This window comes from Chlamydotis macqueenii, chromosome 3 (genome assembly GCF_036417535.1).
Source record: "Chlamydotis macqueenii isolate bChlMac1 chromosome 3, bChlMac1.mat, whole genome shotgun sequence".
NCBI lineage: Eukaryota > Metazoa > Chordata > Aves > Otidiformes > Otididae > Chlamydotis > Chlamydotis macqueenii.
This window is the reverse complement of record NC_141558.1, coordinates 8,294,054-8,320,483: the sequence shown is the minus strand read 5'-3', so window position 1 is coordinate 8,320,483 and position 26,430 is coordinate 8,294,054. Positions and strand designations below refer to the sequence as shown.

Below are 26,430 nucleotides of genomic sequence, written 5' to 3'. Positions count from 1 at the left end.
CCTGCTTCTCACTGACCAGATCTTTTGAGCCAAAGGCAACTCCATCCCTTCATGACGATGCCCATGTTGACGAGGTACGTGAGCTGACACCACCTTCTTACACCGTGTTGTGTCTGACCCCCTGCTAGTTTTACTCAGAAGAATGAGCTACCTGCTTCATGAAGCTTTCTACTACAGTGATGCGGTAGCTAAAGCAGATGCTTGGTTTCCATCAGGTTGCTTCAAATCATTTAATTGAGAAGCTTAGGCACTGTGTAGGATGTATAACCTGTCTGTACTGGGGTTGTTAGGCTCCTAGAGGAGAGGTGATGGGACTGCTGCTGTAGGTTCTGTAAGGTACCTTCAGCTTCATAAGTATTGATACAGGGAACTGAGGCTTTAATTTACAAATAGCACACTATGATGAGAGATGGCAGCTCTCGGTTTTGGTGTTTAAAGCTCCTCGCTGTGCTTCTGCCTCTTCGCATTTCTGTGTTTCCTTCTCGTGGTTCAGAACTGCCTGGCAGGTGTTGCTTTCCTCGCTCCCTCTCAATGGCAGCTGCAGTGAAGTTCTGATAAGATTAAAATCCTTTCCTAATAAACAGCCAAAACTTTCTAAAGTGGAGGAAGAAAAACCCACCCAAGTGCTAGTAAATAATGTAAATTACAGTATATTAAACAGTAAAGACCATTAATCTGGTTTTTGTGTTGCCCCAAGTAATGATTTTGACTCTTCTTTGGGACTGCACGTCCAGGAGCAAGCAAACAGATTTTGAACTTAAGCCCGTCTTTGTGTGCCGTTTTCATGGTGCCGGATTATCGCTTTTCTTGCTCCTTTTTTCCTTCTGATCCTTCTTTCTTCAGATGTCCCGTATCCAGCTGTGAGGTCTGTTTTGCCTTTCCCCGTGGCACTGCTGTCTAGAGTCTACAAAACGCTTTGTAAATATTCTTCGTGTCTCTCATTACTGAGGTGGGAGAGAAGAAGATTCTCCTTCATGTAAAACTGTCATTGGCCTCTCAGGTTTCTTCCCTATCAGAAACGATTTTATTTTTTTATTACTATCAAAGACTCTTCTGTTCTGCAAGGTCCTGGAACAAGAGTCCTGGGATGGCTTTGAAAACTGGATGTTTCCCTGAGGAGATGGTTCAGTGCGGCTCTGGTCTGGTGTTGCCCTTGAAGATGATGGGGTAACTATGATATGATAAGTCACGGTGCAGAGGAGAAATTACTCCCTTGAGTTTTTTCTTTCTTTTCCATAAACTACTTCATGAAAACAGTGCTTTTTCTGACAAACAAAAAGAAAAACGAAAAAAACCTTCTATTTTTGTTTGAGCTTTTTCAGGCAGTCCATGCCAAATTCTTTAGTCACGTCATAAAAGTCAGAAATACTCAGTTGGAATACACCGCGTTCAAGAAGTGTTAAATAGATAAATAATTAGACCAGCTATTTGAAAAGCTTTAACTACAAAATGAGTCTAACCCTGTAAACAGAGCAGGCTGAGGAGGAGGATGGAGTCCTGTGCGACAGAGATGGCAGGAATGACGTGGGATGAGATGTCTACCTATCTGTGTCTTCTCCAGGCCTCTCGTGCTTTTTCCTTGTATTATCCTGTTTTACCTTTGCAAGAACCTAACCTGCAGCTGGCTAGTGGTTAGGCAGGACTCTGGCTTTTCTGCATGACGTAAGGACTAAAAACTGTAAACGTTGTGTCTGTTTGCTTTATGAAATTAATTGGGGAATGTCTGCTGGCCCTAATCCCATCCCTTTAAACTCTTTTTTTCATGTGTGTGGGTTTTTTGTTTGGTTGGTTGGTTTTTTTGTTTTGTTTTGTTTTGTTATTTTATTGTTGTGGTCTTTTTTCTTCCCCCCCCCCCCCTTAATCTGAGTGGTGGTACATCTTGCCTTGCAGCTCATCGCAGGATGAGCCATCTGATGAGCTAGTCAAGACAAAGTTGAGACGTGCTTCATTTGCAGAAACATAGTAAGAACTCTCTTTAAGGAATAGGGCATGACCCAGTGGAGCTCACTGCTTGACTGATGCACCACGTGAGCTTGGATAAGTAATTTAGTTCTTCCGTGTGCTTCTGTTTCCTGTTCCTTTGCCATCCTCACCTTCACCACATCTCTTTGGACTGGAAGCTCTTCAGCACTGAGCCGGTTCTAGGCTTTCACAAAGGAGATTAGTCAGGCTATTAAACATAGCAAAAGTCATACAAATATCCTGTAATAACACGCTAGCAGGGTAGGGAGATGTCTTCCAAGGAGAAGTTTTGCGCTGTAAACTTTTTACAGCTTGCAGGTAGGGTTAGTGAAGTGTTACTCTACCACCTCAAAATTATTATAATTACACAAAACACAAAGTTTCTATGAAATGAAAAAAGCCGAAGCTGAGGTAATGGGAGGGAGGCCCTGATTGCATTGTTCGAGGGAAGTGCACTGTAAACTCCAAATTAGTTTGTATCAACTCAATTACTCGTATGCAGCTCTCTTGTCATTGTAAGAATCTTCTTTGTAGAAACCGAAACTCCAGTGCTAAAAACATGAAATCAATAGGTACTGTTATATCCACTTAAAAAAAATAGTATTGATTTGCAGATAATGACAGCAGTTCATTCTTGCAGGATTACATGCCGCTTCCTGTCATAAAGATTGCTTTCATACATATTATGTCTGTGATGGAGAACATAGGTATAAAACTGCTTTGCGTTAATGAATAGTCGTTTTACTTTGGGCATTAAAATGAGATATATTTCTTTAAATTTATCTCTAGGGGTTACTTTTATTTCACAGGCAAAGCCCTGTGTTACCGAAGACTCTAGATTGCTATTGAACTTTTAAGTAATCTTGGATTGCCTTGTTTTGCAAGTGCTTGAACTCGTCCTCTCTTCGATAGCAACTAATTAAGCAAAATACCATGCTCTTTCTGGTCTCCTCTGCATCCTTGATTAGAGGGTTAACACCATGCTGTCTTGGGTATTAGAGGTTCTTTGCTAAACCCGAAGTGTCTACCAGCGTCTAACTCTCCATGCTTCGTAACAAATTTCTGTCACCTTGAGGGGCTTAAATTCTTCATGCCGATCGTGGTGGCATGTAACATCTCTCATTGTGCAGCTTTTTTTTTTTTCTTGTGTTGTGGCTCACTTATAGCTATTGTTACTAAGCATAGGTGACTACGTCTTCATGTATTAAAATAACTCTTTTCAACTCTTTCTAGGTAACCTGGCTTCCCAGAAACCTCCTGCTAAATGCAAGGGTTTGCTATCCTGTCTACTGACTGTTACACCTGAGGCTGATTTTGATACAGATTCTGGATATCGCAGGGTACGTGTGCAGATATCTGTTCTTCTTGTGGTTTGTTTTTCTTTCATGATGTCTTATTTGCTTACGCAAATGCAGTTTGGGCTATGCTTTCCCTTTCGGTGACTGCAGCAAGTCCCTATCGGAGCATGTGCAACTGAGCATCTGCGTTGCAAAAAAAGAAAAAGTAGTATGGTGAATGCTAATGCTGTAAACCTGATCAGGAGTATTTTAATTTGGTGGTATAGCTCCAAGAGGGAGCAAAGTTTGTATGGCTGCAGACTCATAGTCATGTATCTTATAAAATTGTAAGACACTTACTTGGATCTAATAAACGTTTTGAGTTTTAAGCTGACAAATGTGCATGTGTTTTTATATTGCAAATGAAACATTCTTCATAATGTTCATAGTTATAAGTATCTGTGACGTTTGCAAGATCAAGTTTAAATATTTGGAAAAGGGAGATTAAAGGTTACTTGGTTTCTTGGGGGCATGGAGGGGGAAAAGAGAAACTGTTTCTCTTGTATCCAATTTTACTGTGCGCATCAGAGTAGAAACTTGAATACTTCGTTGCTGAATGACTCTTGTGGGACTTTTCACCTCCTGGCTACTGGAGAAAAGTGTAATTTAGTGGATGCAGATTTGGGTTGTTTTTTTTTTTTGGTTTTTTTTTTTTTTTTTTCCTCTTCCTCAGTCTTGATGCTCTGCTTCCACCTTCTTTTAGCCTGCTGTTCTTCTTGCCTCACCTCTTTCCTAGCTTCTTTTTCCAGTCCTCTGTTTCTTTTCCTTTTTTCCTTCATGGAGTTAATCCTGACCCTTGGTGCTGTTTACTCTTTCTTGGCCTCCTTTGAACAGCTTTCTGGCTTCTCCCAACCAGATATGTAGATTTGTGGGGTCATTGAGGCTGGAAGGCATCTGTGGAGATCATCTAGTCCAACTTCTTGCTCAGAGCAAGGTCAGAGGCCGCAGAGGATCGTGTCCAGTAGAGTTTTGTATATCTCCAAGGATATTTTCCTTATCTGTAATGTGAATTTCCGTGGTTGTAGCTTCTTTCCTCTTGTTATATCTCTCCACCCTTCCAAGCATAGGCTCACCCTATCTTCTCTGCACCTTCCCTTTGGGAAACTGGAAACTGTAGTGAGGTCTGTAGGAGCTTAGTTTGTGTTCCAGCCACCAGTATCCTTCGGTGGCCTTACTCCAGTATGTCAGCCACCTTGTTCTGGAGGGCTCACAAGTCCTGCATGAAGGGGAAGGATCGCTTCTCTGGACGTGCTGGCTGGGCTGCTGGTAACGCAGCCCGGGATGGTTGCACTTGGCTTTTGTTGCAAGGGCACATTCCTGGCTCAAGTTCTCCTTGCTGTCTGCCAGGACCACCGAGTCCTGTTTTTTTGGGGTTGTTTTTTTTTTTTCTCATATTTTTAATCTATTTAATCTTTCTCAATCACTGCTGCGCAATCCTTACTTCCAGTGCTTGCTGCTCCTTCACAGAATTCCTTATTGAACCCCTCAGTGTCCCCAGCACATCCCAATTGTAATGTTTCTGGCAGCCTCTTGCCAAAAATAAGTTTGAACTACACTTTTGCAACAGTGAAAGCCCATTTCCAAGTCTTTACACCCGTTTCCAAGAGTGATTTCCCTGAGGAACTAGCTTAAAGCTTTCAATGTAGCTTTTTTTCTATCATTAGTGTGTTCACGGTAAAACAGAACAGGAGATTGTGGGTATGTTTGGGTGTGCACAATGTCTATGGGAGAGTGTATTTAATCCTTTTTTCTGTACTGCCAGTACACAGTCATAAATAGTGTGTGTAATAACACATATATGAAACTGTTGCTGGAAATTGTGTCTGAATTATGAATAAGGCTTATTTTATATTCCTTCTTTATGTTTGTCTCTGCATGTGTGTATAATGCTGCAAACTGCAGATGCCAACAACTGTAATTGTATTGTACTTGTAGTTAAATCAAACGTTCTCCAGATTTTATTTTTGTTTAGTAGCCCTCATGAGTAATGTATGTGTTTTTCCAATATTTTAATGGAATGTGTATGTTGAGTGATATGCCAGAGAGCGGACACTGTCTCTACCTTAGCTTGACGTGCTGATCAGATGGCCCCTGGGGAAGGACACGTGCTCCTGCAAGCTTTGACTGGTTCACTTGTAAGTGGACTAGAGAAAGGACCAAGAGGGTGGCAGTAGTCCTCAGATCATAATTAATATTTTGGCCAGGGTGGCAGGAGCTCATGTGCAAGTTCCTTACTTTATATCTACCAAGGAGAGGAGAAGAAGAAAGCATTGAGGGGGCAAGTGGAGGAGAGTGAGTTAAACGTCCTGAGTCAGGAGAAAAATAGTTGAGCAGAAAATAGGTAAGAGAAGTGGAAAGGAAAAGAAAATGTACAGAAGCAAGAATGAAGTCTTTAACTTCCAACAAAGTGTTCTGTTTATATTTCAGAGAAATGTTGTCCAGCTCGTGAAGAAGTAGTTATACCAGAGCAACTCATACAGTGATGAGTGACAGTTTAATTCACTTTCTGTGGTGGGGAATGTCTAGCAAATCAGGCTTGTGATATGTTGCAGCATTGCCTAGTTCACATCAGTGTGAAATGCTGAGGATAGTCTTAGGCTGAATAGCAAATTGTTGCAAAGTTACTCGGGTAGGTTATGGTATGCCTGTGGGTGTTTCTGCCACCGTGGCTCTGATCGGGTTGTAACAAAAGAAAAAAAAAAAAAAACAACTTGGAAATAAGAAACGAGTTGTGTGGGGGCTTCCTCCTGAAAGCTTCTGCTACTCATGAGAAGATGTTTGAATGGGGTATGAATTCCAGGATGGACTTTGTCTCCTTCTGGGAATGGGCTGCACATAGGAGTTGCACGCTTGTCTGTCTGTCTTACTCGGTTTTGGATATTCTGGGCTAGCTGTTCTCCTTAAAAAGCCTTTTAACTCAGTTTTTTCTGAAGGATATAAAAAGTATTTATGCATGTTGACTGTATTGCAGTATATCTTGACAATCACGTATGGTGGCAGTTTTTGTATTCCAACTGAGGAAGGACTTAACCCCGGTTTTTTCTGGTTCAAACTGAATTAGTTTTCACCATATGCAGCACCTCATCTGAACATGCAGGGGGGAGGAGGAATTTGAAATGAAGTTGAGAGCTGTTTCTGTGATGCAGTTATTTTAATAACCGTGAGTCTCTCCACACAGCAGGCTGATTGCTTTTTGGAGTGTTGCTTGGGAGGAGAGAGGGTCAGGAAGGTGTGTAAACTCAAAGCGAGACCTCAAATGACCACATGCGTTTAGGTGCTTGAACGGAATGATTGGGTTTTGCTTTTCGTTTTTTGTAGTTTGTACGTGGGTGAAAGCAAAGATTTCGGGTTTGTTCCATTTCATCTTTTTCAGGATAAGGAGGAAGCCAAATGAAGTAGAAAAAGTTAGTCATAGGAGTCCAGGGTCACACTTGTATGAATATGCAGTAAGCTTTGGGATGCAGCAGAGAAACCAAGGAATAACCTCACTAGTCTATGATATTCTGATATTCTATGATATTTATAGAATAATTCAGTTTGGGAAGGACCTCAGGAGGTCATCTCATCCAACCTTCTGCTCAGAGCAGGCCGGCTGCGGAGGCAGAGCAGGTTGTTCAGAGCCGTGTCCGGGTGAGTCCTTTGGTACCCCTGAGGATGGGGGCTGTGAAGCCAACCTGGGCAGCCATTCTGCTGGTTGAGCACCTGCTCTGGATTTTTTGTCCCTTTATTTTACCAGATTTTCACTTGTTGCAGCTTGTGCCTGTTGCCTCTTCCACTTTCACTGTGTGCGCCCCGGGAAGAGTTTGGCTCACCATGTGCTCCAGACCTTCAGCTGTCCACTAAATCGTCACAAACTGTGGTTTATAAAGAGCTCAGATCAATGTTTGTCAAGCACCTATGCAGCAGACAATATTTTTTGATGTATTTGAGTCTGTTTAACAGTATCTGTGTTGAGGGGTTTTTTAACAGGGCTCTGGTTCTGCTGTGCTCTTACATCAGGAAGCACAGTTGGAGGATGGAGTGAGGTACAGGCAGCATTTGTACTAACGTCTCTATAGGTACGGACACAAAAATACCTGTGTTCCTGTCTGCCTATAGATCATACATGTCAAGTGGGTCTGGATTTACTCACAGAGTTCAAAGTTGGATATGGTTCCTGTTCCGATCTGCGCCTCGGTTGCCTTTGTAGTAGTTGTGCCTCAGCTTCTGTGCCATTAAAATGGAGATTATATACTCTTATTCACTGCGAGTCCTACGGTAACTGTTAAATGCTTTTAGTTCCTTGGGAGAAAACTGCTATAAAAAGGCAAAAAATATATGTTTATAGTATAAACTACATGCTTGTAGTTAAACAGGGTTAATTAACTCCATACTCCTAGTAGGTTACCTCTAAACCAAAGAAGCGTGCTTTTGTAATGCTTTATGTTACTGTACAAATTGGATTCTCTTATCCAAATTACTTGTTGGAAATCGAAGGAGATGTTCACAAGGTTTTCTAGGATGGCCTCATTTTTCACATTCAAGATTTGGAAGTTGAAACAAAGCTTGGAAGCTTGGGATTCTTTTAAAAATTAAGTCCTTTCATAGAAGCAGTTAAGTAATTTTTTTTTTTTTTTTGTCAGCTTTAATAATAACGAGATTTTGGTGCTGGGATGAGCAATAATTGCAAATAGCAAAAAGTCATCAGAACGTTGTTACTCAGATTGCAGATTTTATTAATCGTAAAAGAAATTATTCACCTAGAAAGGCAGTTTTATAAGTGCTCATTTACATGAAGACTTGCTGCATAATTTTTTGTTTAAAAAAAAAAAACAACAAACCCACACAACCAAAAACCCCCACAATCTTTGTCCTGTCCTTCAAAACCTTGATTATTTTGTCCTTCCAGTCCAGTTTGCTTGTGTCATCTGTGCTCCTGCTTATGCATGAGACCAGTCTTATTTTTGCCCCTTCTCTCTCACAGTGTATCTGTTGCTGCTTGGATTTATTCCGTCGGCTGAGTACCGTGCATCTCCCCCGCATGCGTTTCCTCCACAATTACAAAGGACGTTTATCTTTTATGAATGACTTCATAGGTAGATGAGTTGTTTGGCCTCTTACATGTCTCTAATCTCATGAGGTGTTGGGATTCGCAGATGTAAATTAAGTTTTCATCTGTTTTCTCCCTTTTCTTTTGTGGTGTTTTCAACCTGTGTCTTGATTAAGTAAAGAAATTGAGCACATCCTTCTCTGTAGGAGTACAATTAGTCGGTGAGCCTGGTCTGTGAGCTTAAAGCAGGGTACATACTGAAATATTGCATTAATTGGGGTGTTGGATGGTAAACTCTTCAGGGTATGGGTACAGCCTTTACATGTTCCTGCTAGAGAATTCATACAGAGAGCATGAATATTCAACAACTGCCTGCCCCTTATTCCTTATGCTGAAATATTAATACAGCGGTGATTCCACACCTAATCTTGCCGAGATCGGATGTGTGTAAGTAATCCTACCAACTATATCCTGTGTGCACCCCAGCCTTTTTGCGGGATCGTGGCTTTCTGGTCCATGCTGAACAGCAATTACTCTCAGTAATGCAGCTGGATCTACAGCTGCTGAAATGATGATGGGCTTTCACGCGGAAGGCGAGGAGCGCGGGCTCCGCCGCGTGCCACTGGGTCAGTGTTTCAGCCTGCAGAAGGTCGTTAGCTCCAAAGGGGGAATGAGGCTACTACTCATCGAAGCAAAAGTAATTTCAGACATGCGGATAGAGGAGTACATTACTATAATGCCCATTGTGACAAAGCCCTTTTTGAACTTTGCTGGCACCAAATTGAGATCCTTCAGCTGGCGTTTTCATCGCTCGGGCCTTTTTGGGATCAGATTGCAGGCGACTCGGTGGCTTCAAAAGTGCAGGATTCCTGCACAATGCCACACTCTGGGCTGTGACTTGAAAATAGGATTTCGCAATTGTTATTGCAGACTCCTGAGTCTTATTTTCTAAACTAGTATTTAAAGTATGCCCCACCAATTCTGGTCTCAAAGCTGGTTGTTGAAACTATAATGTGTTTCAACACAACGTTATGCAGGCTACAGCAAAGATTGGTATGGCAGTGGAGCATATTCTTCTGTTTCATGTATATTTGAAAGCTGAGAAAGCTTCTGCTGAAGTCAGACGACACAGGCTTGTCAAATTGTTCACGAACGGAAAGATTGCTCTTGGATGGAATTAATTTGCAGTATCTCATATACCATCTTGAGTTTTGTCATGAATTTCCCCTACTCGGCAGCCTGAAATGCCAAGTGAAAAAGTGTTTCAGGGAGAGATAATATAATATATTAAGAAAATGTTATTGATCACAGTATGCTTTTACTGGAAGATGACTTTTTCTGACCGGAACACAAGGGACTCTGCCTTGTTATAGTAGGAAAGTGTATTGTAATATGCAAACAGGATTATTGTTAAGGTCACAGCAACTTTGTTTTTGCATTCCGCTTCCTCTGGAAGCGAGCTTTTCCACAACTTGACATTGTCAACCGGGCTAGAGTAAGAACAACTTCAGTTTTAAACTTTAAAAAAAAAAAAAAAAAGGTTATAGCAAGTTTTTTGTTTTGTGAAGGTAGGAAATGAATGCTGTTTTCCACATCACCAAAGGTCAGAACTTGTAATTTGACAGGCATTACTGTAAGCATTTTGCTGTGATGGTGGACTGTAATGTGGTACTCTTTAGTCAGAATCAATTAACGCACATTTTCTCATCATACATTTATTTTGTTCCTTGTTACAGACAGCAAATGTTGCACATTTTGTTTTGGAGTGGCTTCCATGCACAAGGACTATGAGGCGTTTAATTTTCCCACCTCATGTGGGAAGATGGGCCAAGTGGAAGAGTCCAAATTGCCCACAGACAGCTTATGTGGGTATGTGGACATCATTACTCTGCAAAACTGTGGACATAAATTTATGATGGGATGCCCAGTACAGGCAACTTGAAACAAGGACGCTTTTAAACATGTTTGATTTCAAGAGGGCTCTCACTGCGTAAACAGTGGCTAAAGCCATGAAGGTCCTGCGTGCAGTGAGATTGCTTTCTGCTGAAGGGCTCAAAATTTCCCCTCGAGAGTGAGCATGTCATTAAGATGATACTTCTTGAAGGTATTTTGAGCTATTTCTAATCAAACTTATCCAAAACACATTCTGCAAAACTTAATTGTTGGCAAAATCTTATCTCTGTGTGATTTAGTTCTAGTATGAGCCATCTTAATTTACACTGGAAACATAAACTCATTTGGAATAAATCAGTGACGGTTGCACTGCCAATCCAAGAATATTGGGTTTTTTGTGTGTGTTTTCCTTTTCTCCTGCTCCATTTCCAACACATCCCTCTAGTGGTTTTCTCTGGTTTTGTTGCAATAAATCTCCACTTCAGTGAATTTGAAGATAGAAACTCAACTGCAAAAATTCGTCTCTGGTATGGTAGCGGGTTACTAACCGATGCAAGGTTTCCACATGGTGAAGTGATTTCTTCACTTCAACCAACCATTTTCTACACAGGCAGAGCAGGGTTGCTAAAATTGTTGTCAATTGTTGTTATATCCTAAAATTTAGAGAGATCTCTGTGCTGCTTTTCTAATTTAGTTTGGACGACGAGAAGTATGCTGGTGTAAATCAGGGGAATAGATCTTGGTTGTGTGAGGGACCTGTTTCCTGGTCCTCTTTTGCAGACTCTGCTTTGAACACATTGATAGCCGTGTGCAGGGGAGAGACCACTTGTGTTATCACAGCAGGCAGGTAATGTTAAGAATTTGAAAGGTTTAGATTCTGGCTTTTAAGGGAGTAAAAAGCGAAACAAAACCCAAGTCCCTAGATCTTCCGCTCTCTTTAGCCGCAAGAATTTGGAATGGTTTATTTAGCAAAATAAACATGGCTTGAAGGGCAAGTGCTGTAAAGGTTACAGAGGAATTTCCTTAGACTTCCTGCAAGAGTAAATCCCTTGTTTGTACTGCTCAGGATGTTTAAAAATACGTGAAAATCCCTCTCTATTTCCCTCCATTGCTTAAAGAGGAGGAGAGTTACTACCATTGCTGCACCTCCCAGTCCCCATGGGACCTCGGTTTAGGGAACTTGGCTCATAGGATCACCTCGGCTGGTGCGGATGCCCACCCTGTGGGAGCTGTGCTCCTAAAGATGCTTTATGTTGCCTCGTGTTTTCCTACCACTTGGCAGGAAAACCATGCTCAGCCTTTCTAATTCTCTTCGTCTTCCCGGGATGTGCCAGAGCTCGCCCAGCTCACAAAGCATCTCTTGTGCGGGCTTGAGCCTCCCAAATGCAGCGACTGTTCGGAATGGCTGGTAATGTCTCCCCGTCAGCTGTCTTCGGTAAGAATAGGTAGAGTTTCAACACATGTTGTTTCTAAACAACTCTATCAACACAGCTGTTCAGCATTTCCTTGCAACCTTTTATGACTGGCTCTCCAGCATGCTGTTTAAAATACAACTGGTATCAGCTGAATCTGGCCAGCCCCGTGGATGAACTTTAGTACTCGTTTTGATGTGCCTGAAAAGATGAATTATTTAAACATAAATCCATTTAGTTTTCATGTTTCCCTGTCCTCATGAACTGAAAGATGAGGGGAAGGGGAGAGAAAAAAAGGAACCCCATGGGAGAATAGTTTGCGCTGCTTAAATCATGGCTAAGTTGTTTTATTTGGTTTGGAAATGGTTCTTGGTGGGCACTGTAAACACAGGGAAGGTATCTTTCACTTTTACTGCATTTCGTGCTGAGCGTGAAAATTCAGTGGTAAGCAGAAAAGATGACAATCTATAAAATCCCTTTGTACGTTTGTAGAAGAGTTTAATATAATGACACAAAAGATGTCTCTTAATCTATGCATCTAATTGTAATGCAGTAAAGAACAGCATCTCCGCTTACGAGCATCTGAGTGAAAACATTTACACTGAATGTTTATGGGGACACGAAGAGACAGTTCTTGAAGAGTGCAAAAGGCTTTCTATTTTTTTTTTTTTCCTGCTTATAGGAGGTTTGGCTTTTTTTTTTTTTTAAACAAAAAGGCTGCACAGATGAGATAAATCGAAAGATGCAGAATACCACATCTCTGACAGGGGTGGGATTGTGGTGGGGAGATCATGGCCAGATTTGGATCTTCCCTTGCTCGGTCGTAATTCTGCTCGTGAGCTGCTTCACATCCCCGTGAAAGGCAACTCTGCGCAGCCTGGATTTGAATAATAGAGTTGCCATTAACGTCCAACATAAAAAAGATGATTGGTTGTATGCTTGATTTATGGGAAGCCGGCGGTGGTAAAGTATACGGTACACGAGGGGATATTTATGCTGCTTAAAACACAGCCGAATGTTCTGTGCGCTGTAGATGCTTTCAAATAGCAAAAACAAAGGTGCGTGTGGCGGTAAATCCGGTTATTCTGATAGCTGAATGGCCCTAGAATCAGGATCAGACTGTGCAGTCTCTTCAACATGCAGAGCAAGTCTGGTAAGCCCCTGTTTAGTTACTGCCTGTTACAGGATTATCAGCTTTGAATCAAAGAAAATAATTTCAGAGACGTTAGGATTTAGGGTATACTGTTTCATCTTCATCAGTTTCTAGTGCAAGAATTGTTTTTTTCCAATTTATGTGCAAATAGGCTTCCAAAATCTGTTGCTGTGAACTGAGATTTTGTCAGATTTTTTTTTCTTCGTCAAATTACTCCTGTTCTGCTAATAACTGTCAAATTGCACCTCAACTCAGCATTTTCTTGATTTATCTTGCCCGCAGTAGCTAACAGTAGCTCTCAGAGGTGTATCACTTGGCTGCTTGGCAAACAGGGTGCTCTCGAGATACTCAACTGCGCATTTAGATTTTTGAAATGTTACAGCAATCATACTTGATTTTTAGAAGAAGAATTCATTGTCGAGTCAAACTGGTTGAATTTTTCAAAAATGTAGCGTGCTCTCTCTCACGTGTTTGTAAGCTGAGCAGACGTACTGCCTTCATCATTCTGTGATGCTGAAAACGTATATTAGCTCTATGTTTTTAGTCTCTTTTTTTTTTTTCAAACAAAATATTAGTCTGATATTTCTGCTAAGTAATATCTTCTTCTGCTCCGTTTGCACAAATCCACCCCTTACTTTATTTCTCCAGCAAAATACTTTACAGAGAGGGGAAGGTACTGGGGAGCCCTTGGTTTGGGGCTGGTTAGTAGCTCCCATCATGTGATGGTGTTAGTGGTGGTTTCTTCTGGCAGCTTCCTGAGACAGAAAGGTGTTATTAATTAAAGAGCATTTGCTGAGCCTGAGGTGAATATTGTCTGATACAGAAAGTTTATATGTATTCCCTAAAATACCCTTTCTAAACCACTTTCTACATTTGGAGCAGTTTATTTCTCCCAACCCACTATTGAGAGGGGAGGGGGGGGAATAAATCCCTAGTTGGCTACTAAACCTCTCCTATCCAAGCATATGCTAGCCAATCCTAAGTCCGTAAAGAACTTATCATGTTGAAAGAAAGTGTTTAATATTAAGAAAACGTAGCTGAATACCTGTCTCGGTGTGCTGTGTGGACTTGAACAAACAAGATTGATGCATCCAAATTATAGCAGCTTTATCTGGTGTGAATGAGATGCTACTTACGTTTTCAGGTAAAAGAAATCAACAACTATTAATTTGGCAGAATTATTTATTTCTTACTGATGTTATTTTCAGTGTATCTAATCAGAGCACTCATGAATAGAAATGAAACAATTTAAATAGAGGCAGTGTACATTGTATGATCTTGTTTTCTCAAACTGTTCCATAATGCAGTGAATAAATTTATCTGTTCTACTGAAAAGACTTCTGCAGAAATAGTACATACTGCTTTCACCTCTATTATTTAATATGACTGTTTTATAACTCTTGGAAGATGGTTATTTCTGCTTCTGCTACAGGCATCTGGAAAAATGTTCATTTTGAGGGAACAGAAGGGAAAAGTAGCTTTAGAGTCTGAAAATCCAGAGGATGCACCAGGAGCACTTGACTGAAAGGTGTGCTAGAAAATGATGCAATGATCTTACTCCACACCACTCCCCAACCCCTGGAATAGCAAGGTCCAGGTTTACAGAAAGCAACTTGGTGAGTAAAGAAGTTGCCTTGAATCGTCGTTTGAGTTCCTTGGAGGCCTGGGAGGAAACGCAACTGAGCAGGGCGAATGGTCACGAAATCACGTGGTGACACTTGAGTTTTACTCTGAATCATTGGATAAATTTGAGACACTGCGGAAGAGAGGCAGGTTTTGGGTGGCCTCACCGCTAAGCTACTGCCGGTCTGTCAGGTGTGTGGGTGAACCCATGGGCTTTGCAGGGGTCAGCCTTCTCCTTGAGATGTTGTACTGTGGCCTGTGCAGTTTGGGATGGTGGTGGCCAGCGGTGACAGCGGTGAACTTTGCAGTGGTTGCTGATGGAGAGCACTCTGTCATAAGTGACCTAGGGAACGTGACCACATGGTGCTGTGGTCTGCACTGGTTAAGATGTCTCTTTAGTAATATTTTTCCATCCAAAATGAAAACTTAGGTTTTAAAAGACGGTATTTGTTTTAAGGTTTTTGGAAGTTGATTTTTTTTCTTTTTTTTTTTCTTTTTTTCTACCTGAGGAGGATTTTTACACACTCCAGGTTGGGTATTTTATGTGGGGAGCTTTAGTTGTCTTTGATAACTAAGAACATAAATAGATCATATAGATGAATCTGTACCAGCTGGAAACAAACAAGGAAATTAAGGTTTTGTCTTATTCTTCCTACTGAAAGGATGCAGATAGTAGATGCTATCATCAATTCTGTTGCAGTGCCTTTAAGACCCCTGTGTTCAGGCAGGGTTTTGGTAAGCAAAATCTCTTAATCCAAGCCCACTATTCTAATAGGTTTTAGATTGCAGTAGTTAATCTGTAGGTACCAGAACACAGAAGTTTGGGAATGGGTTGTGGACGGCGCAAGTGAAACTGGCTGCTGCATTTGTGATCTGTCCTTTTTTCCTTCCCTTTTCTTTTTTTTTTTCTTCTTCCCTTCAGAAATTTTAATCCCAAAATGAATTCCAGCACTTACATGCTCTTAAAAAAACCTTACTGGCAAGTATCACCTCTTAATCTTTTTACATTTCTTGCGATTAGCAGTGCTTTCTAATCCTAACACCAGACCCAACACCAACTGTTAACTGCACTTCTTGTTTTACAGCTAAATCCAATCCTTCTGGCACTCTTGAGGCCAGCAGCATATTTATCACTCTGAAATTACCAACGGTAAGATGTTATGTCAGTTCTTGAGTTGTTGGGTTTTTTTTTTTTTCCTTTCTCTGTCGTGGATTGATAAATGCAGTGATTAGTATAAGCTTATTTTTTTATGTATGATGATTTCCAGAATAAGATGAAAATAGGTGCTTTTTCACCCTTTCTCTTCCAGTCTTTCTTTATTTTCTTCTTCTCCTGGTCCAGGAGAAGTAATTTGCTTTCTACCTGAGTTGATTATTAGTAGTGAGACGTGTAGGTGGAATATGTTTTAGTGGCTTCCCCCCCCTCCACTTCTCTCCCCCCACACCTATTAATATATCTGTTAGTAAGCTAATGCCGTTAGGTTGTGCAGGCTGTTCGTGTACAAGGAAAGATAAGACATCTGTGAAATTCTGTGTGCCCCAAAACGTCTTTCTGTTCTGCCAAAGGCCCTGTGTGTGTGTTTGTCCATGAGGCAACAACAGATTTTATATCCAGTCACTTAGCAAAGAAAGGGGAAAGAAATTGCTCTTATTTACTGGTGAGGCTTTTTTTCTTCTCCCCCACCTGGAAAGTTGTGTGGGTGTTCACAGTCTCTACAGGAACTGCTCTGAATTTGCATGAGGAAAGCGGGAAAGGGAACGCTCAAGAACTGCAAACTTCCTTCTCTATTATTGCTGCTTGATTCTTATTTTTTTTGGTTCTCCCCCGCCAAGGGAGGGGCAGGGAAGGCTTTAGCCAGGAGCATGCATCCCTCAAATGACTCTATTTGCTTAAATCCTTAAATTCATTTTTAGGGTGGATGAAAAGAGTGACAAAGAGGAGCGAGGCACAGAATAAGAAATGGCACTTTTCTGTAATCACAGGAGGTAATAGCTGACTGTGTCTGCTGCTGCTGGGGTCTCCATGGTCTGTTTTTCTCAGCTGTGATTTTCTTTCCCCAGCCAAAGAAGAGACAGGTGCTATTTGCTACTGGCAGTGCAGGCTGGAGAAAGTCTTTCAGGTTTTAAAGCAAGGAAGGAAGCTGTTGTATATGTGTGTGTATATACATGTGTCTCGATGTATTTAAAGAGCAGCGGTCTTCGCTTTGTGAAGATCTCATGTCTGCAGATTTCAGTGTCTGAAATCTATTTGCTCTGTCACTGGTCTGATAAAAAATGGTGCTTCTCCCTGTGCTCCTTGCCCTGCCTTGTATCTTGAGACCATGTCAGCTCTGGCAAAAAAAAAAAAATGCTACTTTTGTATTTAAAACAGGAACAAAAATGCAAAGCTGTATGTAGTTCAAAAGAATCAAAGCATAACTGTGTCTTTGCCCTTCTGACCTTATTAAATGTATAGTTACTTAAACTGCTTTAATCCGTTACTAGCGAGATTGTCTGGTGGCTGGAAGAAGAAACTGGGCTTTGATCTCTGCTCAGAGCGAGCTGCCCTGCATCTCCAGGGGAGAACACGTCAACGCCTGGTCACTTGGGCTGTCTACATCTTGTGTCGAACAGCCAGGAAATTTTGGGGAGCTGCATCATCCCTACGCACACGCGTGCACACCCAGCCTGTCCCTGCCAGCTCTGGCTGTGTCTGGTTTCCCAAGGTGGTTTTGGGGCCTCTCATACCTCTTCTAAGGGTTTGCTTTTCCTTTACCTCTTCCTCTTTTTGGTTTGTGGTTTTATTTTATTTTTCCCATGTGCCAGAGTTCAGCCAAGGTCCCTGACGAGTTTGTACAAGCTTGTAAAACGTTTTAGCTGTGACAATTTAGATTTGACTTTCCAAAAGGAGAAGGGGCCGTAATATGTGATGATACAGGGCTGCCACCCTTTAAAATTATTTCTCTGCTGGTCTTCCCTCCAGATAACTTTAAGACTTTTGGTGGGTAGCAAAAATCCTATGAAGTACACAAGTCAAAATTAGGCCTCACGGTTAAATGCCTGCGGTGGGAAGCTGGGGCGCGGGCTGGGCTCTCCCTGGCAGCTGGGCAGGAGACACCGATCCCCACCGAGCCACGAACGCTCACGGCTCTGTGGAAGGAGGAGATGAAGTGAGAGCTGATCTGGGAGGGTGCAGTGTTCATCCTGGGTCTAAAGTTCCATCTCTGGCTGCAAGCACGGCGGTTGTGGTGCAGAAGGGAGAGGTTGGAGCAAGGGGAGGCCTAAATTTTGGGATCCTAATGCCCTTACTGCTGCCTTCAGTGGGAAGCTGGCTGAATATAGGTTATATTGTGGATTAGGGAACCACGATGATTAAAAATTGGGGAGAACAATACAAGAGCAGCATGGGGTAGATACACAACACTGGGAAAAAAAAGTTGGTACCCTGGATAAAACACGAAGTCTAGGGTGACATTTTCAGAGCCATGCAGTGTTGCTGATGGCCATGGCGACTTTTGAACTTGAGTGACGCAGTTGTTTTACGCTGTTTACCTCCTTTCCTCTGGCTGAATTTCCTAAATAGAGATTTCCTGAGCCCTGCCTTTACAGCCGTTCCCTTTCCAATAGGTGGTCCTGCACAGCATCATACCTACATACCATACAGAAAAATCACTCTAGATTGTAAAGATAAAAAGGAAAACATATTTATCCGGCATTTCTCTGTTTCAGCAAAGAGGGAATATCTGTTCCTTTGAAGTATTCTGACTGAAAACCATGCTGAGAGTTGATAAATGTAAGAAGTTGGATCTTCTACCATCTCTTGCTCTTAGTTCCAGTTTTGAACTCCCACTACAGAACACACATGGTAGGATGCAGATGATCCCATTGCCTTGCTCCTTCTTTAGCATATCCAGTGAAAACTTTTTTTCTTTTCCAGTATGTGTTCTAAAAATCAATATTCTAGTTGATGGGAAGGAAGGAGCAGTATGCAGATTGATCCCGAGGGATCTGTGATATGTTAGGTGAGATTGCTTTCTCTCTGCGATGGTTACAGTCTTGGTCTTATATACTGTCTACAAATTTGGGGTTTATATACCTAAGACGTGCTTTTATGTTTTATGATAAGTTTAAACAGGACAGAATTGATCAGGGCTCCTATCATAAACAGTAGCTGTTCACTCCATAAAAATTGCTTGTGTAAGTAAATAGTGTTCCAGAAAGTGACAGTCCTAATCCCTGACATCAAATTTTATTCATTCTTCTACGTCTGTAAATGTAATTTTTCAGTGGTTTTGAAGCTTGGAAACTGATAACCTTCAGGCTACTCTGTACCTTAGAAACATCCTCCCCTCCCTCAAAATAACATAAGCAGTGACCAGTGAAGCTGAAATGGAAGAAGGTAGTGATAAAAAAAACTTAATACAAATGTGAGGAAAATAGGAAAAGTTCAGAAGACACTAAGATTTGAGGAAGAAAAAAACTAACACTGATACAGCCCTGAATCCCAGCTGGGCAGCAATAATTACAGACATAGCAATATTTACCTGAAAAATCACTTTGCTTACCAATCCCACTTGTTGATGCCAGCTCAGGTGTTTGACTGCAGGTCCAGGGTGGCTGTGATCATCAGCGCTGCGGGTTCTGCCAGCGGGATGGCAAATCGATATGCAAAGCATGTTTTTAACTGCTTGAAACCCAGGAACGTGCTGTACCTGACCACAGCCTATTTCAAGGTCTGTCAACTTTGAGGATTCGGCGAGCTGGCAGTGTCTCTTTTTGAACGTGCCCATGAAAATAATTGTGAATGATTAATTTTAATTACCGCTGGCTGAGGGCAGATCCTTGGCTTGTGGATAGGTTTTTATTACGCTGTGTCAGAGTTGTCTGGGCTGGGAAAGCCTCAAACTTCTGTGGTATGAAAGGTGTGTCCGGGAAAGAGCATGTCTGCGGGAGGCTTTTCTCCTGTCACCTGTAATCATTTAACAGTGGGGTAGTAGCTATGGCAGCTGCGCGTGTGAGTGCAGAAAGCACTGGAAATTGGGAGGGGGGAATGGCTGGAGGTGAAGATGACTGATGGCTACTTCTGATGCTTTGTGGTCTCTTTTCCACTTTTTGTGTTCTTCTGAACTGGAGATGAGCAGAGAGGAGGAGCACACCAAACTTGAAAGGAAGGTATTTCTATCTTAGCTTTAAAATGCATTCCTTCTACGTTATTTGGCCACAGTTGTGTGGTAGTATTTTAATGTCTGTCAGGATTTAGAGCAGTTGTCCTCCAAAATAATAACGTTAGACTTGTTCAGTGTACTTCCTGCAAGACCGAATCCAGGGATAGTGGGCTGTTATCTCTGTTTCAGAGATGTAACCGAGACAAAGACGGGTTGGAGGCTGCCTCACTGAGATCTGTTTGGCTGCCTGGCTTCCCATCACTTGTGTGGTGTCTCCAAGGCTCTTGGAGAAGGAATGGATTTGAGCCTCATCTCGCCTGTAACAGCTGGTTTCTGAGTCACTGAAACATCTTTCCCCTCAGACATTAAACCAAAGTGTCTTCATTCTAGTTTAGGAAGGTTTATTTATTTCTAGGGTTGGAGTATGCATTTAGATACAGATACCCAAGAGATAAGAGGAGGTCTGTCAGATAAGCCATTGGCCTCAAACTCTGAAATCCAAAAGTGAAATCATGTGCTTGACTTTACTCCTCGTTTTTCTTCTGGCTTGCTTTTTTGACCTTGGTCAAATGATTTGACCTTTTTTTCCCCTTATATTTTTGCTTTTCTATTAAAAACATTCATCTGCTGGGCAGAGACTGAGTTTGTTTATTCCTTTTCTTTTTATATTCTTGCGCAGTACTAACAGAAAAACTTTGTTGGGACTGTGTAGATCAGAATTGCAATTGCATGCAGAAATATCTTCCAGTTGTTAAAAAAACCAAGTGTCCCTAATTTAGAAATGTCTACTCATGGAAATATTTGTTCTCAGCCAATGAAATTCAGTTTAGTATTACTAGACTTTGAACTATAAGAGTCTGCGGATCCAGCAGCGCTGATTTATGTCCCTACAGAGTTTTAAGGAATATTTCTAGTCCAAGAGTACTTTTCAGAAAGGTTTCCATAGAAGGCTTACTGCTTCTAATTTGAGTGGAGTTATGTAGACACTTGAATTTTAAGCCCTCAGCTGTTTATAAATATTTAAGTAGAATAAAATGATGCAACTTTACGGAATATATAAAGTCCTTATCAACTTGATATGACCTTGGCCTTGTAGGTGGAGGCAAGCACTACATTTCCCTGGGAAACTGTATGATGGTGTTGGGAGTGGAGCCCAGACCTCCTGAGCCTCAGAGCGGTGTTTGGACCACAAATAATGCCTTCTCCGTTGCCCGGAGGGATGACTAAGCTGGCTTTGTAGCATGCTGTGATGGTCAGTTTTCTTGCTTGAACTGATCATGGCAGTGTTCACAGCATCCAATGGTTTGCCAGAAGCTGGCAGACTGGACAACACGTGAGTCTTGTACCAGCCTGTGGAAACGGTTGGAAGATGTCAGGTTTTTTGATGGTTAACAAAGTGGGCTCATTTTGTCCTCTTCCTTTAGCTGTATTTTCAGTTAATAGATGAAATACAATGATCATGGCAATCTGCCATTGTAGTGTCTATACAGTTTCCTTTTGCCAGGATAATAATCATCTGGACTCTTTTAATTAAATTACCTCAAACAATGAACCGTATGAAAACTGCATTGGGACTTCAACGCAACTGATGCGTTCTTTCGTGGAGGCTCGTGCAGTGATGTGTTTGGTTTGGAGACTGATGGGAAGGGGATTTGTTTGGCTTGCAGGAGTGGGAGGCATTTCTTCATACTTCAGTTTACTTGGACTGAAGTCCTTAAATTGGCAATTTGAACAGGACTAGGCTGTTTAATAGGCTACCTCTCTTTTACTGAAGTAGAACTTGAAAAAAAAAGAAGTACTGTAATCTGAAGATTTTTTTCCTGTATTTTTGTGCTATTTTCTTAATCCTTTTTTTTCTTAATCCTTTTTTTTTCTCCCACATATATAAAATGAATGTGTTCCTACCATAATTGCTCAGATCATAACTGGTCAGTGGGAAATTTACTGTTAACTTCTGACTGCCTTTTGGTCACCTCTAATTTTTCTTAGCTCATATGTGGCGCTTTTTTCATAGATCAGCACAATTGTTGTCTTTTCCCTCCACCAGTAACTATTTATCTATCCTCACATTTAGTACAGCACCCTTTATTTATTTTATGCCTTTTTTTCCCCCAACTTCCTTCCTTTTTCCTCCCGGTACAGTTAAAACAAAGATCAAAACACATCCTTAAAGAATATGAGGTAAGATATGGAACAAATCAGGGAAGGGTGAAAAGTCACACATACTGTCAGACTGTGTAATGCCTCTTTGCCTTTCTTTGGGCATTCCTGGTGTAACACGACTTGTTGAATGACCTGTCATTGTGCAAACTTTTTTTTTTTTCTCTAGCCTTTTGTACAGACTAAAGTTAAGTAAATGGTCTCTTCTAAAACATACATGGAAAAGGTATATTGTGATGTTATCAGCCACACTTGTACAAGAAGGGGAGTATTGGTTCCTGCAAGGTTTAAGCAGTGTCGCAGATACCAGGAACCCCTTCTGAGTCAGCAAGAAATTTTCCAGTAGTCTGCCTGCTTCTTTGTCAGGAGATGATGGGGAAGGATCTTCCCTCATGAGTGGACTATGCTGAAGCCCCAGCTGCCGATTTATTTTTGTCTGTGTGCGTTTTGTTATGCAAAACATAGACCAGAGAGGCAATATGATTTATCCCAGCCGAAGGATTCTGCAGGAGAGCAGACTCCGGTTTCTCTGTAGCTATGAGCTGACAATGACATTGGTTCCTCGCACTTCAGCCAGATGTCAAAAAACAGCAATGTAATCTCAGTGCAGGAACCAGCAGAAGTCAGAGGATGGCTCTTAATCATGCTTGTGTATCCCAAGCAAGAGTAGGAGTATTTTAAAGAAAACATCATCAGAATACAGTGGTTCTCATCAAACAGTACTGCTCCTGTGTACATTCTCCTCACGTTACAACTTCTTCCTCGTCACTATCACAGCATCTCTTGAAGGTACATAACGGTCTCCAGGAGATGATTCATGGAAAGGAGAAAGTACAAGGGAGCTGGGGGATCCAGCTATAGGGATATCCAGCTTAGCTGGAAACAACACACCTCTATTTTAGTGCTGGCTGCATGGCAGCGCCAGGGCTGTGCACTGGAGATGGTGTTACGTGAATATGGAGAGGGCAGCTCGACTCTAAAACATAACATTTGAGGGTGGTGGTGAAGATTTTTTCCAGCTGCAGTGCTCTTGCTCTCCTCCCCAACAAAATTAGGGAGTGTGTGTGGGTCATACCCGGGGGGGCGGGGGGGAATCACTCACCCAATGGGTGCTCATTGCGGAACGGCATGAAGGGCAGCATCACCGTGCTGCTGTCACACTGGACCTGGACCACGTGAGTCAGCTGGTGGGTCCTTCCCAGACCTGCCAGTCACCCTCATGGTCTTCCTGAACTGACTCCAGAGTGGCACTTGGATGGACAAATAGTCATGTGTTTCTTGCAGGGAACCTTGAGTGACCCTCAGAAGATGATTGCAATTAATTTTTTTTTTTAAGGCTATGTTGATTAAATGGCCTGCCTTGCCACACACAGTGCAGCTATGTTGTTGCTTTTGTTCGCAGAATAGTTGCTGGGGATTTGTGTCTGCATGCGCGCACAACAGTGTCTTCTGCTTTCTGTAATGACCACACTAATGGTAGTGAGAAAAAGCTGGGAAAAAAACCCCTAAAACTCTCAAAAAATAGAAAATCCATATTATGTTTTAACAAGTCTCATTATTATTTTTTCTGGTTGTTTTTGTTGTCCTTCATGACTTCAAATTACTCATCACTTTCCTGTTACTGGAGGATTTTTCAAACCAGTAGGTTCATATTAACATGCTGGGTTCATAATGATAGGGAAATTATGCAGTTTTTGTACAGTTTGCTTCCATCTCTTTCTTCTACTGTTTTCTTTTAATTAATCTGCAGCAGAGTCCAGCTACAACAGATAATTCACTGCTTGTCAGGTCAGGTGAAGGTAGTTGAGTGCAAAAGGCACTTTAACAACATGTGGAAAAGCTTCTTTGCTAATTGGATTGCAATATACGTGTTACTGCCCACTTTAACTCAACAGAATCATTTTAATCTGATTCCCTCACTGTTATTTTACACTTAGAATTTGTGACATTCAACCTTTTTTGCAAGAAATAAATATTATTTAATTATCAGAGCCTCGCAGAACCACTGAGGCTGGGAGGCACCTCATCCAGTCAGCCCTGAGGCTGCCCTCAGCTCTGCATACCCTGATGCATGGATTGTAGATTAGTTAGGAAAACCCAGAATTCACTGATCTTAACAGGAGAGTGCTACTTAAGGTTAAAAAACCAGTACACCTTAGTTATTCAGTGTATTTAAATTCTGGTTTACCCACATGTATTCTCCTGCTGAGCTTAATGGAAGTGGATGTGACCTAGGACACCATTTAGTCACTGTCTCTGTGCGCCTGTAAAGGTAGAGTATTTTGATTTTAATAGAACTATTTATTTTGCCTTTTTCTCCCTTTCTCATCACCAATTCCTTGTTCTACGCTGAAGGGAATTACATTTCCTACCTGCGAGCTCTGCTGCTGCAGCAAGTTGGCAGCCAGGATGCTGAAGGCGTTTGCTTACTGAGTACGTCTGTGCTGCGGTCACACAAGTAATTGTGGTGTCATGCAAACATACCCAACCTTGCTTGGTATACACAAACACACCAAGACAGGTTGTTCACAGCCTGATAATGCTCTAGCCGCAGTCTGATGGGGTTTGTAATAAGCTAGTGCAGCCTGCTGCTGCTTGAGCTAATTTATGTTGCTGATATTTACCTTGCAACCGTATGACCATGTCCTGCACTTCTGCATGACATGCCTGTGGTGGGTTGTTATATTTATTTTTTTTCCTCGGAAAAAAAACCTCAAAACTCTTCTTTCTTAATATTTTGCACTTCAAAAGCCCTTCCCTCTGAGGAACTTATTCTGTGGTCAGATAGGAGTCAGGTTAAGCGGCAGCCTGGTTCACGGGGGAGTGCAGCCGCTTCTGGCATCGATCTCGTCGCCTCCCTGCTGCAAGGGTCCTAATGCGGAAAATGACTGTCTTTCGAGGGAGCACTGTCCTGTATTTTGACTTATCTCACTTACGGCAGAAGCACTTATTTACAGGGGGGAGGTCAGGGAATGCACAGCCCCTTTTCTGAATCGTAAGCACAGTGATGCAGTATTGTCATGCGAAGGAAATGAGGAAAAATAGATAATCAGGTTGGAATTATCCAGGAATTTTAACTCCACAGGGATGCTGACTTCCATGGTAGGTGTTACTTGGTTTTGTGCTTTCAGTCTAAGAACATGCTTTTAGCAGCCCAGTAAACCTGTGCTCAGGAAATGGCTTCTGTATTGTCTTATTAAGGAAACAGCAATGCAAAATGCCACGAGAACCAGCTTTTGTTACCGGTAAGCAGTTAATGTTTCTTAAAAACTGCTTAGTGTGCAGGATTTGACAACCTTGCAGAACGTGGCAGCGTTGGGGCAACCTGGGATCTCTTTACGCAACATGATGCACTCTTCGCGTGCTGGGCTGCAAGGACTCGTAGCCGCTGTTCTAATCAACGTTACTCATGTACGCGAGCGCAGAGCATCACTTTTTTTGTCTTCTGCAAAAATCCCAGCTCATCTGTGGCGAATTGTTTTGACAGTTGGCTTTCCATTAGCAGTGGGGAGAATAGCAGAGAGCTACCGTCTAGACCGACTTGCAGAACTATTATGGCAAAAAGAATAATCTTACAGGAGAAGTTCCTATTTCCAGGACCTATTTGTACATTCTGACTCCTCTCCGTGTAATAGGATTACACATTTCTTATCGCAACCGCAAACTGGATGTGTGCCAGCCATAAACTGTGCACAGTGTAACAATATGATTGCAGGCAATCTTTTTTTTTCTTTTTTTTTTTTTTTCTCCCTCTTCTCACCTTTTTCTCTCCATTCCTTCTTATTCTGGGTTAAGGGGAAAAAAAAAATCATATTAGACAGTGTAGGATGAATCACAGAACATCACTTAAAACGTTGCTATAGCCTGGTATGTAGAAGCAAAACCACTTGACCAATGGAAACTAATTACAGACAAGAAGTGTGCCTTAGGAGAAAAAGATAGTGATGTTTGAAGTGTTTCCTTAATGCGTACATTTGAATCTGGGGGGAGAATTAAGATTCTGTTGCTTTGAGGGCATCTTCATATATTCATATGGTAAATGCGGGAGTGACACTTACAGCTGAATGATTGTGGACAGGCACTCATTGCATTGCATTACTGTTTTACTTAACACGTGGGTTTGATTTACACAGTACTCTGGCAGTAATTCAGTCTGCTCTGCAGTGTACTGGACTGTAATATATTGAACAGATGAAATAATTCTGGCCCGAGGTAGCTTAAAGCTAAATAAATGCTGGAGGGGGAAATCTAAGCATGTCATGACTACCTTTAAATAGGTTAAAAAAAAAAAAAATAGGGAGGGGGGAAGCCCACTCTCATCTAAAAATAAAATCAAAATAAAAATCACAATATACATAATCAGAAGTGGAAGTCTTTTATGGTTCCTGCTGTTAAATGTTACCCTAGCCATCTGCAGAGAAATGTGCATTCCTGGAGCCTGGCCAGGCTTCAGCAGTTTTGCGAGAAGACGACCCAGATTGCCCTTCCTTAGCGTCCGTACCAAGCACATTCGCTATAGCTATTTTGGGATTTTTAAACTTTGGTCTGGGAAAGTGCAGTATGTCTGGGCTGAGCTGCCGCAGCCGTTTCGAAGGGTCAGTCTCTGTTGAGGATGGGTGATCTGTGAACGAATGTGGCAATGCTGAAAGGCGTTTGGGATCTGTTCTACATCTCGAGGCTGCAAAAGTAAAAATGTCTGTGTCATTTACTAGCCTCT

At 41.7% G+C, this 26,430-nt stretch overlaps 1 protein-coding gene across 5 annotated transcripts in view; it reads left to right on the top strand.

Annotated features, from left to right (window-relative positions):
• The window catches only part of KLHL29 (kelch like family member 29), a 401,554-nt gene that overhangs the window by 62,568 nt on the left and 312,556 nt on the right, over window positions 1-26,430 (top strand). For 3 of the 5 annotated variants that reach the window (XM_086744242.1, XM_086744246.1, XM_086744241.1), the window contains exon 2: window positions 3,196-3,302. Coding sequence is in view for 2 of the 5 variants with exons in the window: in XM_086744246.1 (XP_086600372.1) it covers window positions 3,196-3,302 (107 nt within the window). In the remaining 3 variants the exon portion in view is untranslated. Of the gene's footprint in view, window positions 1-3,195; window positions 3,303-15,494; window positions 15,560-26,430 lie in introns of all 5 variants that reach the window. The other 2 variants (XM_086744243.1, XM_086744245.1) reach the window with 1 other exon arrangement.